The sequence below is a fragment of the Portunus trituberculatus genome, chromosome 17 (assembly GCF_017591435.1).
Source record: "Portunus trituberculatus isolate SZX2019 chromosome 17, ASM1759143v1, whole genome shotgun sequence".
Classification (NCBI taxonomy): domain Eukaryota; kingdom Metazoa; phylum Arthropoda; class Malacostraca; order Decapoda; family Portunidae; genus Portunus; species Portunus trituberculatus.
The window spans coordinates 24,689,110-24,703,093 of NC_059271.1; the positions used below are offsets into that span (position 1 = coordinate 24,689,110).

The following is a 13,984-nucleotide window of genomic DNA, read 5'->3' on the forward strand; positions in this document are numbered from 1 at the left end:
TCATCGGCTGCAATGTTTCTGTCAAAACAAGACTGACGCTGTCTTGAGTGGGAAAGGCAGCTTCCCTGGAAGGGCTGCTGGGACTTACGAGGACCTCAGCTGTCATCTTCCTTGCCTGTCAGGAATACCCAGCCAAAATATAATGAGCCGGAATGCAATGAGAGGTGTGGAGAAGTAACCGGCAAGTGAGGAGGACCATGGAAAGGAGCAGCATCAGACAGGCGGCGGCTGTGTTCCTGCCAGCCCTCTTTGTACCGCTGCTCCTGCATCTGCTGTCTTTGCGAGGAGGTATAAATTTCCGACGGTCGAGTGCTTATTTCGTATTCTAGGCATCAAATATACAATCATTGATGGATTCCTTATTACTTAATGTCAGATGGACGCCTTTCTAGATATTTATCCAATCATTTTACCTCAGCACCACCTCCCAGGCGACTCATCGTGGGAGTGTTGTCAGCAAGAGATCATTTGTCTGAGCGCCAAGTAATAAGACAGACATGGGGTTCAGCATTGCAAGGACTGCCAGACGTAGAGATGAAATTTGTACTGGGAGACCAGGATTGTGCTGTTCCCCCAGCTGATCGAATCTCTCCGGATGGTTGTGAAGTGTGGCACCCGAGGAAGAGAGGTAAGGCAGACTTCAATCATTAGTACATCATTTTGACACTGCTCCTCACCTGTTGTGCTTTCTCTGACTGTAGGGACACTGGAAACTTCCATTGTAACTAGTTAACCTTGCACACATTGTGTCCCTATACCCAGCACTTATCATCATTGCTTACAGTTTCTACAAAGTTTAATTAAGTAATTGCTACTACATCATTGTCATCATCAAGGCAAAGGTGCTGCTGCTGCTGCATTTATGAGAGATGCTTAGATACAAATGTCTTGACCACTCAATGAGACATATGAAAGCTTCACTTATCTCAGTACTATTCACATTTTTCAAGAACAGCTAATCAACATTCTTCCATGTTAAAATTTTGCTTATGTAAGATATGGAAGGTTGAATTCTTTGCAATGTAGTATGTTTCAGAAAATATGAATTGTGTATTTTCTGGTTTAAAACAAAATTACAAGAACAACTTTTTTTTTCACTTTTTCAGACTGGGAAAGTTCTAAGCTAAGACAATTCTTCAAAAGTCATTATAGTCAATACAAGAAAAATTTTAGAAGTTTGGATGACTGCTATATTGGACTTGGATTCAGAGTTCTCCATCCAGTCATTGTAGAGAAATTCTTGGTGCACAGAGAAATTTTGAAGGAGTCAAATAATACGGTTGTCATATTTAGTGACCCAGAAGAAGTGATTGAGCAGGTCGTATTATCACACAGTGTTTGCCATGATGAAGGTGACTTATGCAGCATCAAGTTATCATCTTTCCTACGCTTGCCTAAAGGATTTGAGGGTGAGCTGAGGTTGTTCAGCTTGGAAGAGAAGGAAGAGCTATGTGGAGAGGGATTGTATGACTTCAATGACACAAAAAAATGGGTTTGTAAAGTGAATGTTAATTTTTTCTAAAATGCTCATTTAAGTAAAGATTCTCTTAAAAGAATATTTTGCACCGATATTTTTTTGACAATGCATATATGTATGTGTATGAGAGACTATAATCAGGCATGCATACTCTGCCCAATGTGCTTCTGTATATTGCAATTAGAATCTCTATCCTTATGTCTTTTTTGTTAAAAAGCCAATCCTCTTTTTTCTTTTATGAATTCTTGTTATGTATGTACTTCGTTTACATTTCTGTGGCATCTCTTCAGGTTTGTGATTGGAATAACAGTTCAGTTTTAGAGTACAAGTTCCTTCGCACAAGAAGGAACACACTAATACAATGGCACAAGTCTTCCTGTCCTCTAGTATCAGCAAAATATACTGTTGCAGGTAAGCTGATGTTAGTTGAGCATTATAAATTGCCTTAGCATATGAAAGCATGACTGAATATGATTCTTCAAGTATCACTAGTAGCTGTGTGACGTAAAGTGATTTCAGTTCAAATGCGTGTCAAGTTATTTTATGGCCATTCTTTTCTCAATAGAAATTGTAAAATTCTTATCCCTTTAAACCCGTAATTTTCTTTTTCTGTATCCTTAGACAAGTCAGCTCTTAAACAACACAAGGAGACCCAAGCAGAGAGAGCTGAGGAGTGGAAGCAACACTTAGCCGATCTCCAGCTCAAGTTGGAGGAGGAACAAAACCACCACAGTGATTTATTGATACTCCCACATCTTGATGTGTATAATAACTTGCCACATAAAGTAATGGCTTATTTAAGCTGGTAAGTTTGCCAGTAGTACATATAATATTTTCAGCCATTTATCTATATTATTTAGCTAGAAAATAATAGTGTATTTTAGTACTAAAGTGTTACACTTGAAATATATTTTTATGACATGTTCTTTTTAAAATTCATTCAGTAATCACATCTTCACTCTTATTTCTCATGGGTAAAAAGTAAATATAAAGTGCAAAGACTTGTAGTGTTCCTACAAAATGAAAATTATCTCAAGCAGCAAAAACATTTTGCATTACTTTTACAGTTGTGTATGTATTTTGCTCTATTGAGATCTGTGTAAATGATGAATATTAATTTAGAATATGTGATTTGTCATCCCTTTACTCTAATGAATAATGACATCAATTCTTACAACAGGACAGCATACAAGCAAAACTCTTTCTACTTGATGAAGGTTGATGATGACACCTTTGTGAATGTGAATTTGCTAAGTATGCTCACTGAAGTACAAAGTGAAGAGGACCAAGCGTGGTGGTCACTCTTTCATTATCGCCGTTCTGTTCCTGCTTATGGGAAATGGGCAGACTTCACCTACCCATCTCTTACTTACCCAACATTTCCTGCTGGATCAGGTTATGTTATGACAAGTAAGTTGAACATGATTTGAGTAAAATAGTGGCATTAGAATTATGATTAGTTGTAAAATTCATCAAATCTTATTTATCCCTCCTGATAAAGTAATTGTGACAAACTTATTAGACACAACTAGTATTGTAGTTTTAATTGCATAATCTTGACACATACATAACTAATATAATAGAAGAGTAACAGGACATGTAGTGAAACTTGCCTCTGTCATTAAAGTAAACAAGATTCCTGAATGATGACCATTATGTCTATGTTGAAATTCAAGAAAATATGTTTGTTAAATTCAGGGTCCTCTCTTTTCATATTAAAGAGTCTCTGGTGCATGCTGTGGTGGATGCACAACATCATTTGGTACCCCATGGGGGTGAGGATGTCAGTATGGGCATCTGGGTGTCTTCAGTGAGTGCCAGAGCAAGGCATGTTGAAGTCCCTTGTTGGTTGCCTCATCTTGACTGCTCAGAAAGTGTTCTTGTTCCTCAGTTATCAGTCCAACAAATGGTTGAAGTGTGGCATAATCAGACAAATATCATACAATAACATATATGGAATATAATGCTTCCTTTTGATTCTAGTCATTTATCTTATACAAAACAACCTAAGAAAATATCTATCAACTTTATACTGTAATTAGGGTTCTATCCATATCTGTGGTATGGTTAACTTCAGCTGGTAGATGGAAAATTGAGAGTAGTAATGTGATGAGTGAGAACGAAGCAGGCTGGGTGTGAGAGTGATGAAAGTGAGGAATTGCATTGCAAGGCTAGCATAATGTATAGTAAAAATGAGAGACCAATTACTTGATTGATTCAAAATTTAAGTGGAGTAACATTGGTTATATGACACCACTACAAAATATAAGAAAAATTAAGATGGTAGGTTGGGATATTGACATTGAAAATGAAATTATGGCTTGGTAAAATCATTAAAAATCAACAAAAATGTGAGCACATGTATAAAAGGAAGAGGGATAAAGCTGCAAAAAAAAATTTGCTATAAATATCCAGTGAGATAGAGGGGAGAATGGAAGTAGTGTTATACTGGGTTGTGCTGAGGAGCTTTATAGTGTGAGGTGAGGTGTGGTGGTGTGGTGAGGAAAAGAAAGAAATGAGGATATCTAATGAACATTTTCTATTTCTTTTGTGGAAGAACAAGGTTCCAGGATAGAAAAAGAATAATGCTCCTGCCTTCATATATCCCACTGCTAATATGCCAGCAGGAAAGCACCATAATGAAAAAGAGGTTTTATGCTGGGATGGAGTCAGTCTCAGGCACCCAAAAGCATCCTGCAAAGCTACACTGCATCTTTAACCTATCTATAGTTGTAGTTTCTGCATCCCTCTTAAAATATGATTTATCTTGTGCTCAAACATATTTTACTAAGTTATTTTCATCCTTTCTCCTTATACTAAAATCAATATTAACAAGGGTGGAATACTTGCTAACCAGGAGATTATTTAAAAGGTAAAATAGATAAATTATGTTTAACATGATTTACTTATACTTGCTCAAAAACTCTTTCATAAATCTGCTTCCATTCACAACAATTATGAAACTTGGTGTCCCAGCCATCACGCAGTATCTGGAAGAGAAGACCATAATTAGGTAAAAAGGTTATAATCATATACTGAAAATTGAAAAATCACATTATGCATGCATGTGTGTAACTACTTAGATCCTATGGAGAGTACACCTTAGATTACATTAGTTAGGTGATTACATGTTACAAATATGTATAAGTATGGCTGAAATGGGTTATGTAGTACTTATATCAGGTACTCCCTTCTCAATGAATCTCTGCCTAATAGGAAAATAGCTAAATTTGAAAAAAAAAGAAATGTCGCAAATAGATTTTCTTAACACTTAAATAAAAAAATCAGTAAGTGCATGAATTTACCTGAAATGTTTTTTCTGCATAACATAAAAGCAATGTATTGTATTTCTTTTGTGCCAATTTCTTTAAAATGTTCTACACATTAAAATTATTTACAATAAAAAACTAAAACTTAATATTTTGTATAAACAATGAAACCTTGATACACTATCTACAGGAAGACCTGGTAACTATGTTCTTCAGAAAAATTCTAGACAGCCAAAGGTTCATCTCCACATGTTACTTTCAGAGCTTGTGTTTAATTTCTGTTAAGAAGAAAAGTACTGATGGTAATAACAAAATGTAAACTCACCTGGGGTCTGATAGGGCCTGTGAGAGTGTCCAGGAAGAGTCAACACTGTACAGTTTCTCCTTTTCTTTATCTTCAAAGAAAATTTTTAAGTTTTGGTACTGATATTTTTGTTCTGTGTCCCATGGGGCTGGGGGTGCACCTTCCCCAAATATCACTTCCAAGTGGTCACTGAAACTGTGCAGAAATTATAGGATTACTGATAAAAGTTTCTTAGAATTTACCCTCACATTAACTGAACTTAAGACACAATGAGGTAGGATTTGACAACAGTCAGCTACATTTTTATGCACAAGCCTTCTTCCCTAAATTCTCACCAATATAATTTGGAATAAAAAAAACTGCTTTGTGGTACAAGAAAACTGACAAAAAATACTTACAAATCACTTTCAGTAAATTCCTGGATGAAATCAGATTCTTGATATTCAGGATAAAGCAGCATTACAGGCCACACTAACTCTGCACAACTGTTGAGGTGAACTCTTGAACCCTGCCAAACCACCAAGAAAATGTTAATTAAGCAACAGGTAGGAATCTATTCTAACAATTGCCTTTTTGTCTACACAATTACCAGTTTTAAAAATGGGAGCTGTGTGGATTGGTAAGCAACTTGATTACTGATTAAGAGGCCTCTATCTAAATACAAATTATAATGATTGCTAAAAATCCCTTAGTGGTTGATTATGGCAAATCTATTCACTTCCAATTCTTTTATTATTCCCTCACCCTTGTCTATCTGTTTATATGAAGTAAGTTGGAAGAAGAATATGTAAGACAACAAATAGGAGAACAGGAAATGAGTGAGAGGTATGCATGAGGAAAGTAATATGACTTTTTTTTTTTTGTCTCAGCTATCCTATTGTAGACTCACCAGTGGGATATGTAAGAGATTATGTAATTACTTAATTATTATAACATATATGTCTATTTTACATGAGCAGCAGGGTGGTGGGTCTCCAGATCTTCCAGGGTGATACTTGAGGATCCCTTTAGATGAGAAGTGCCTAGCTTTATTCCCCGATTCTTGATGACGTTCACCACACTCTGTTCTTCATTCTTCTTTTTCAAAATTTCTTGTGATTTCCTGCGATTATCTCTCTCTATCATTTTCTGGAGAGAGAGAGAGAGAAAAAAAAAATGTATTCATTGTACACATGATGAAAAGAGCAATATAAAAAAAGAGCTCTGCAATGTCATTACTCTTTGCTGTATATAAAAATGTTGCTTTTTTCACTGTATTTACTTTATAGTGTTTAAAGTATATCAGCATATTATGAGTAACTAATAAATATTACTTTTCTTTGTGTGATGATGAAGTTAAAAGAAATATGATTGTCATTACTTTATATGTGAAACTGAACAGTGGGGTATGGTATTTGTTATGGAGCCAACTCACTTTTCTAGAACTGTCTACTTACTTAAAATTGGGATGAGCCTTCCAAGATGCAACATTTTATAAATCAAATTCTATGAATGCCTCTCTGAAACTCAAAGTAAAAAGAAAATACTTCTAAAGTTTAGCAAGCTAAACTGCCAACAAATTACTTTTGGTTATGAGTGTCTTCTGCCTCACCTTTTCTTTCACTGCCTTAAGTCTAGATGCTTTCAGTTTGGTGTCAGTAGGGTCCAGCTGGAGGCCACGGTCACACCATGCAAACACTTCATCCCAGGATTTCAGTTTTGTAGCAGCATCAACTGCTCTTGTAATGACTTTCGTGTAGTGTGGCTTCAATTCAAATGCTTTTTCACAGTCTTTGATTGTAGAACGAAAATTCCCTGCAAATATTTGTGGGATGTTTTAAGAGAACACTATGACTGGTTTCTGATTTCATCCATAAAAATGTACTCATATACAAGCTGAAAAAATAACACAGAAAAATTAATATAACAGATTAGACAAAAATCTAAGTGGCTGATTCTTTTCATTTGTAACTATACACTCAAGCAGGATGCAGAGACCCCATTTTCAAGTAGTTTTAAGATAATTTTTTATAATAAAATTAATATAAGGACCTCCTCCACAGTATAATTATGCTATTTATCTATCTATGCACCAGATTATATACAACAGTAAGTAAATGCAAATAGTGTAAGTTGCCATTGCAAATTACTATTAAGCTATGTAATGACAACAATGCCGTAAAAAAAATTAGTTTTATTATCAAAAAACTAAATTAGAAAAAAGTCTAATTGTTACCTAGTTGGCACTGTGCTGCTGCCCTGTTGTTGTACAGTTGAGCATTCAGTTCCTTATCTGCACACTGCTGCTTTAAGCCCTCAGAGAAATTGGCAACAGCTAATCTATACTTCTTGTACTTGAATTGCAGGTTGCCCTCATCCTTGTAGTTTTGTGCCACTTCTGTAATGCATTGATAAAGAAACTACAGTAAGCCCCCCCCTTTGGCGAATTAATTAGTCTGGCGAAACTACCGCCAAATGTGAATTTCGCCAAGCACGAGTTCTTTATACCATATAAATTGCCTAAAAAATGCCTCAATCAGTCATTGGTCATTGCCAAAGTCCCTCTTTTGACCCCTAAAATACCATCTTTCGAGCTGAAATAAAATCTTTTGCCTTCACATATTAGAATACTTGTACAAATAGATCAATAAACATAAATAAAGCTAATAAAATATGATATAAAGGCTGTAACTCCCGTTTTTCCACCTGTTTCCTTCGTCCACTTTCGTCCTTGCCTCCACCACCATTGTCCTTACCCCCACCAGTACCACCTGTTGTGCTGGTAGAGGCCATGTTGGCGGTAAATTGCCAGAATTCGTTCCCACGCTAGCAGAACAGAGGGTAGCACAAACAAAATGGCTGAAGGGGACTTTCACACTGCGTTCTGATAGGTTTAGAGAGAGGTCTGACGTCACCGGGGAGCAGCACAGTTCGCCATGAGTCCACCAAGTTTGAACTGAAATCGCCAAGCGTGCACTCGGTAGTCCATGGCCACCCAACTGCCAAAAGTGAATTTCGCCAAGCTGAGATTTGCCAAGAGTGGGGGCTTTCTGTATTATTTCTATTGTATGCATATATATTAGCTATGTAGAGTCTACTGAAAAACAAAAATGAGAATAATCAAACAATCCAAATACAAAACAACACCCTTCATCTATTCTCTGATGTTTGATGTTATAAACCTCTTTGTTCAGTGTAAAACAGAAAAATTTTCCATTTAATGTCCATGAGAAAGTATTCATGTTAAAAAGCACATAAATTACATGTTCTGTAGCCAACCATGGGAACAGTCTTTAGAATAATACATTCTTGATAGAATGACATGGCACCATTCAAGTCACTATAATCACCAAGCCCTGAGAGGATTTTGAATGACTGTAATCAATCCACCAACTTCTAATTTTGGATTGAGGTAAGGCAAACTAAGTATTGTTCAATGCCTCAAGAACTCATTTCTCCATCTATCAATTCAACACAACTTTCCAGACAACTATTCCCTCTTCTTCAATGACACTTAACTATCCCTCCCCCTTCTGCACTGAATATCCTTTGTCTGCCCTTTACTTATAATCTAAACAGGAAGCTTCACATCTCATCTCTACGTAAAGCAGCTAATATAAAGTTAATCGTTCTGAGTTGTCTCTCACCAGTTGCTGCACAGTGATCTTATACATCAATGTTTGGGTGAGTTCCACGTATACTGCTTTTTTTAAACAGAGTGGAATCAAAAGCTTTTTGTCTTATCAACTCCTTTTAGCTTTCCATCTTTGCAATGTTGCATATTTTGCTATACTCTACGGCTACCTAACTTCATGTTAATTAGTCTGATCTTGCTAACTGCATGCCTCCCCTCCTCCTAGTGTTTAACTGCATAAGGTTGTCCTGTTTTTCCAACCACTGTTCTATTCATCACTCTAATGCAAGAGTTAAACAGTATCCTCAATTGTTCATCTTTTTCTCTGTTAAACTCATGAAATCTCAGTATACTTCTGTATTTCCACTTTCCTACGACTTTAACTTTTTCAAGAGGAAAGTTTCAAGTCCTGCAATTTTTTACTAGTACTGCTTTTGACTCTTCAAAGACCGGCACTTTAGTATTCTTTTCATTGCAGTTTTCTTGCTCTTATCCTGTGTCCCTTCCACAAAAAAAAAAAATAAATAAATAAAAAAAAAAAAAAAAAAAAAAATAAATAAATAAAATAAAAAATAAATTAAATAAAAAAATAAATAAATATTAAGTAAATATTAAGACCAGGCATGCTGCTCTACTTACTAATGTCTGACTTTTCACCCTCTTTTTTTCTTTTTTTTTTTTTTATTTATACAACAAACTATGGAACCTGGTGGGAAAGTGAGGTTTGGGGTTGAAAGAGCTAATATATGGTCAAATGTCATCCCTTACCATGAAAAATAAGCAAGTTATTATTGCTGTTTTTATGATGGATGTCATCTTTGATACTCCAGATATCTGCTGTCTATCCTAGTATTACACTTAATATAGGTTAGGTTAGGATAAGTAATACAAAGTTAGAATAGTGTCCCAAAGGGTAGACTATTGATTTCTGGAGTATCAAAGATGGTGCCCACCATAACAACAAAAACAATAACTTGCTTATATTTCATGGTAAGAGATGACATTTAACCATATACTCGTTTTATCCATTCCCAAAAACCTCACTTTCCCACCAGCTCCCAGTTTGTTGGGAATAAAGAGTCAAAGACATTAGTAAATAGAGTGGTGTGCTTCATCTATTTACCTAGTATTAACTGAGTATGTAATTGAAATTCCTTTTAAATTATAACAGATGACAGAACAGAACCTTGTGGGCTGCTGTGGTCTGGGTCAAATTTGAGTTGTGCCAGACCCTCACTCAAGGGATTGATAGGAGCTTCCCCTTCCACAGCACCTTCCTCTTGCAGGTAAGGAGCAAACAATGGGTGCTCCGCCATTTGCTGCAGAGGAGACAAGATCATTCTTATCAAATACAAATTAGCATTTCATATGCTGCCAAATATCATGGGTGGATCTGGGAGGGCACAAAGAAGTATATTATAATCTTTTCTAACAAAATATACCATGTATGTCACACCTGGATATTGATTTCCAGGACAAGATTTTTTAATAGTCTGTGAGGTAGAGTAGGATTATGTTATCACAGCCTTAGCCAAAGCATCAAAAGAAAATAGTATCAAAGAAAATTGAAGCTAATAATCCTATACCAAGATGTATTATATGGAATAAGCTGAATATCTACCATCCAGACTTGGGAAAAAAAAAAAAAAAAAAAAAAGTTTTGTACAATTTGCAGAGCTGGGCACTTCCATACCTTGGTCTGTACCTCCATTCCTCTGTACCTGCAGACCACCAAACAATGGGTGGAGGTCTGAAGTGTGGAAAAATTTTAAAAGTGTGGAAAGACAAAATTCTAAGTCTGTACCACCTCACCTGAGATTTTCCAAGAAAAAAAAAAAAAATAAAAATAAAATAAATAAATAAATAAAAAATAAATAAATAAAAATAAATAAATAAAGATCACAAAGAGTCCACACCCTGTAACATTACTTTTGGCAGTCTGTGCTACCAGGCATAAATAAATAAATAAATAAATAAATAAATATATATATATATATATATATATATATATATATATATATATATATATATATATATATATATATATATATATATATATCTGTGCTACCAGGCATATATATATATATATATATATATATATATATATATATATATATATATATATATATATATATAGAGAGAGAGAGAGAGAGAGAGAGAGAGAGAGAGAGAGAGAGAGAGAGAGAGAGAGAGAGAGAGAGAGAGAGAGAGAGAGAGAGCTCTGATGTATTATTGCCTTGTATTTGGTTTTATTTTTTGAGGTACAGACTAGATTTTTCAGGCATACTTTAATAGTTTTGGGTATGGTACAGGAGATGCGGTACCAGGCCGAGGGGAAAAATTTTAGGTGCAGAAGTATAGGTACGGACTACCTGTGTTTTGAGGTCCGGAGGAGCGGTACCAGACTATCCAATATCAAGTAACGCGCCCAGCTCTGATAATTTGTAATGAACCCGTATCCCACACACATTCAAAGAGGGAGAATGGTGGGAAGATCAAAGATCTGGAGATGATATGCTGTTATTGAGCCACCTTTGAACCTTTTCCATCACCACGTGTGTTATGGTAACCTTTCAACTATCCAATTTTACTCCTATGATATAATGTAGTACCATTAAAATCTCTTGATGCTGACAACACCATGGAACCCAACAATCTTCATCTTGGTCTATTAAAAGTGTGCCACGGAACTTGCCTATCCTTTGCTAATAATCTTCATTAAGTCAATGACAACTCTTTCCTTACTCAGTCTTGGAAGCTGTCCCATGTATCTCCAATCTTTTTTTTTTTTTTTTTTTTTTTATACAAGAGGGAAACTAACCAAAGGGAAAAAAAAAAAGACCCACTTCAAATGCAAGTTCCCTAAAAGATCAGAAAGTAGCAGCCAAAAGACAGGGACAAATGTCTTGAAACCTCCTACTTGAAAGAAGTCAAGTCGTAGGAAGACAGAAATACAACAGCAGGCAGGAAGCTCCAGAGTTTACCAGAGAAAGGTATGAATGATTGAGAATACTGGTTAACTCTTGTATTGGAGAATTATACAGAATAGGGATGAGAGGAAGAAGAAAACCTTGTGCAGGGAGGCTGCAGAAGGAGGTGAGGCATGCAATTAGCAAGATCATTAGAGCAGTTAGCATGAAAATAGCAATAAAAGATAGAAAGTGAGGCAACATTTCATTGGTAAGAGTCTGAAGACAGTCAGTCACAGGAGCGGAGTTGATGAGACGGAAAGCTTTTGATTCCACCCTATCAAATAAAACTGTGATTGGTACCCCTCCCCCGCCAATCATGTGAAGAGTACTCCATACAAGGACAGATAAGGCCCTTGTGTAGAGTTAGCAGTTGGAGGGGTGAAAAAAACTGGCAGAGATGCCTGAGAACGCCTAACTTCATAGAAGCTGTTTTAGCAAGAGATAAGATGTGAAGTTTCCAGTTAAGATTATGTGTAAAGGACAGAGTGAGGATATTCAGTGTAGAAGAGGGAGACAGTTGAGTGTCATTGAAAAAGAGGGGATAGTTGCCTGGAAGGTTGTGTCAAGTTGATAGATGGAGGTATTGAGCTTCTGAGGCATTGAACACTACTAAGTTTTCTCTGCCCCAATCAGAAATCTTAGAAAGATCGGAAGTCAGGCGTTCTGTGGCGTCCCTGCATGATCTGTTGACTTCCTGAAGGGTTGGTCGTCTCTGAAAGGATGTGGAAAAATGTATGGTGGTATCATCAACGTAGGAGTGCATAGGGCATGAAGTTTGGTTAAGGAGATCATTCATGAACAATAGAAAGAGAGTGAATGACAGGACAGAACCCTGAAGAACACCACTATTAATAGATTTTGAAGAAGAACAGTGGCTGTCTACCACAGCTGCAATAGAACAGTTGGAAAGAAAACTGTGATGAAGTTGCAGAGAGAAGGATAGAAACAGTAGGAGGGCAGTTTTGAAATAAAAGCTTTGCGCCAGATTCTATCAAAAGTTTTTGATATGTCTAATGTGACTGCAAAAGTTTTACTGAAATCTCTAAAAGAGGATGACCAAGACTCAGTAAGGAACGCCATAAGATCACCAATAGAGCGACCTTGATGGAAGCTATACTGGTGATCAGATAAAAGATTGTGATGTGACATGTTTAACAATCATCCTACTGAGGATAGATTAAAAAACCTTAAACAAGCAAGAGATTAAAGCTATAGGACAGTAGTTTGAGGTATTAGAATGATCACCCTTTTTAGGAACAGGCTGAATGTAAGAAAACTTCAAGCAAGAAGGAAAGGTAGAAGTCGATAGACATAGAACTTTGAAAGAGTTTGGCTAGGCAAGTTCCAGACATGGAACCACAGTTCTTGAGAACAATAGGAGGGACCCCATCAGGTCCATAAATCTTCCAAGGGTTTAGGCCAGTGAGGGCATGAAAAATATCATTACAAAGAACTTTAATTGTAGACATGAAATAGTCAGAGGGAGGAGGAGAGGGAGGGACAATCATCCAAGGTGGAGTTTTTAGCATAGGTTTGAGAGAAGAGTTCAGCCTTAGAGACAGATGAGATGGCAGTGGTGCCATCAGGATGAAATAAAGGAGGGAAAGGGTAAAGTTATTGGATATATTTTTGGCCAGATGCTAGAAGTCACAAGGGGAGATAAAGTTTTAAAGAATTTGACATTTTCTATTTATGAAGGAGTGTTTGATAAATTGAAGAACAGACTTGGTATGATTCCGGGCAGAAATATAAAGTGTATGATATTCAGAATATGGAAGGCAGGCTCAAGTACTCAAGTTTGTGTGTGTGTGTATATATATATATATATATATATATATATATATATATATATATATATATATATATATATATATATATATATTATAAATACCTTTTTCTTACCTGGAGGATGGATTAATGGCATTTCAAACTAATTTCAATGGAGTACTGAGAGTACCGATGGCAGAACATAACAACACAACCTCTGTACTGACCTCCTTCCAGTTATCTTCAGTCCAGGCATCCTTGGGTCTTCCCTCGCCGCCGCCACTCCCCTGCAGGCGCTTCTCCAGCTCCTCGTCCAGACTGTGGGCGAGGGCGGCACGCTCCTCTTCGCTCCAGTCTCTCTTTCCTCCGAGCTTCTCCTTTATTATCTTCTCTTTCCATTCCTCTGTCATGACTGACACTTCGTATATGCAAAGTAGGCGCTATGAATGTTTAGTAAACGACGCAGCCTCTCTGTCACACGTGCGGCTGCTGATGTGATGATCTTTCTCCAATCTCTGCAGTGTTGAGGGATAGTCTTTCTAACGGCGCATCCATTTGTATTTTGTTTATTGATTTGATTTG

General features: G+C 36.5%; 2 protein-coding genes and 1 long non-coding RNA gene across 3 annotated transcripts in view; 2 read left to right on the forward strand and 1 right to left on the reverse strand.

The window, feature by feature from the left end:
- The window catches only part of LOC123504787, a 29,674-nt gene that overhangs the window by 2,764 nt on the left and 12,926 nt on the right, over positions 1-13,984 (forward strand). The gene's annotated exons all lie outside the window — the stretch shown is intronic.
- LOC123504780 (UDP-GalNAc:beta-1,3-N-acetylgalactosaminyltransferase 2-like) lies at positions 6-4,895 on the forward strand. The gene is made up of 7 exons (XM_045255598.1): positions 6-288; positions 419-628; positions 1,107-1,492; positions 1,768-1,888; positions 2,099-2,282; positions 2,658-2,887; positions 3,199-4,895. The coding sequence occupies exons 1-7, from the start codon at positions 198-200 to the stop codon at positions 3,423-3,425; spliced, it is 1,449 nt and encodes a 482-aa protein (XP_045111533.1). The 5' UTR covers positions 6-197; the 3' UTR covers positions 3,426-4,895.
- Positions 3,007-13,917, reverse strand: LOC123504781 (tetratricopeptide repeat protein 4-like). Its single transcript, XM_045255599.1, has 8 exons — positions 13,630-13,917; positions 9,850-9,982; positions 7,266-7,427; positions 6,642-6,844; positions 6,002-6,178; positions 5,449-5,558; positions 5,072-5,245; positions 3,007-4,467 (listed from the first exon to the last, which is right to left on the reverse strand). The coding sequence occupies exons 1-8, from the start codon at positions 13,810-13,812 to the stop codon at positions 4,380-4,382; spliced, it is 1,230 nt and encodes a 409-aa protein (XP_045111534.1). The 5' UTR covers positions 13,813-13,917; the 3' UTR covers positions 3,007-4,379.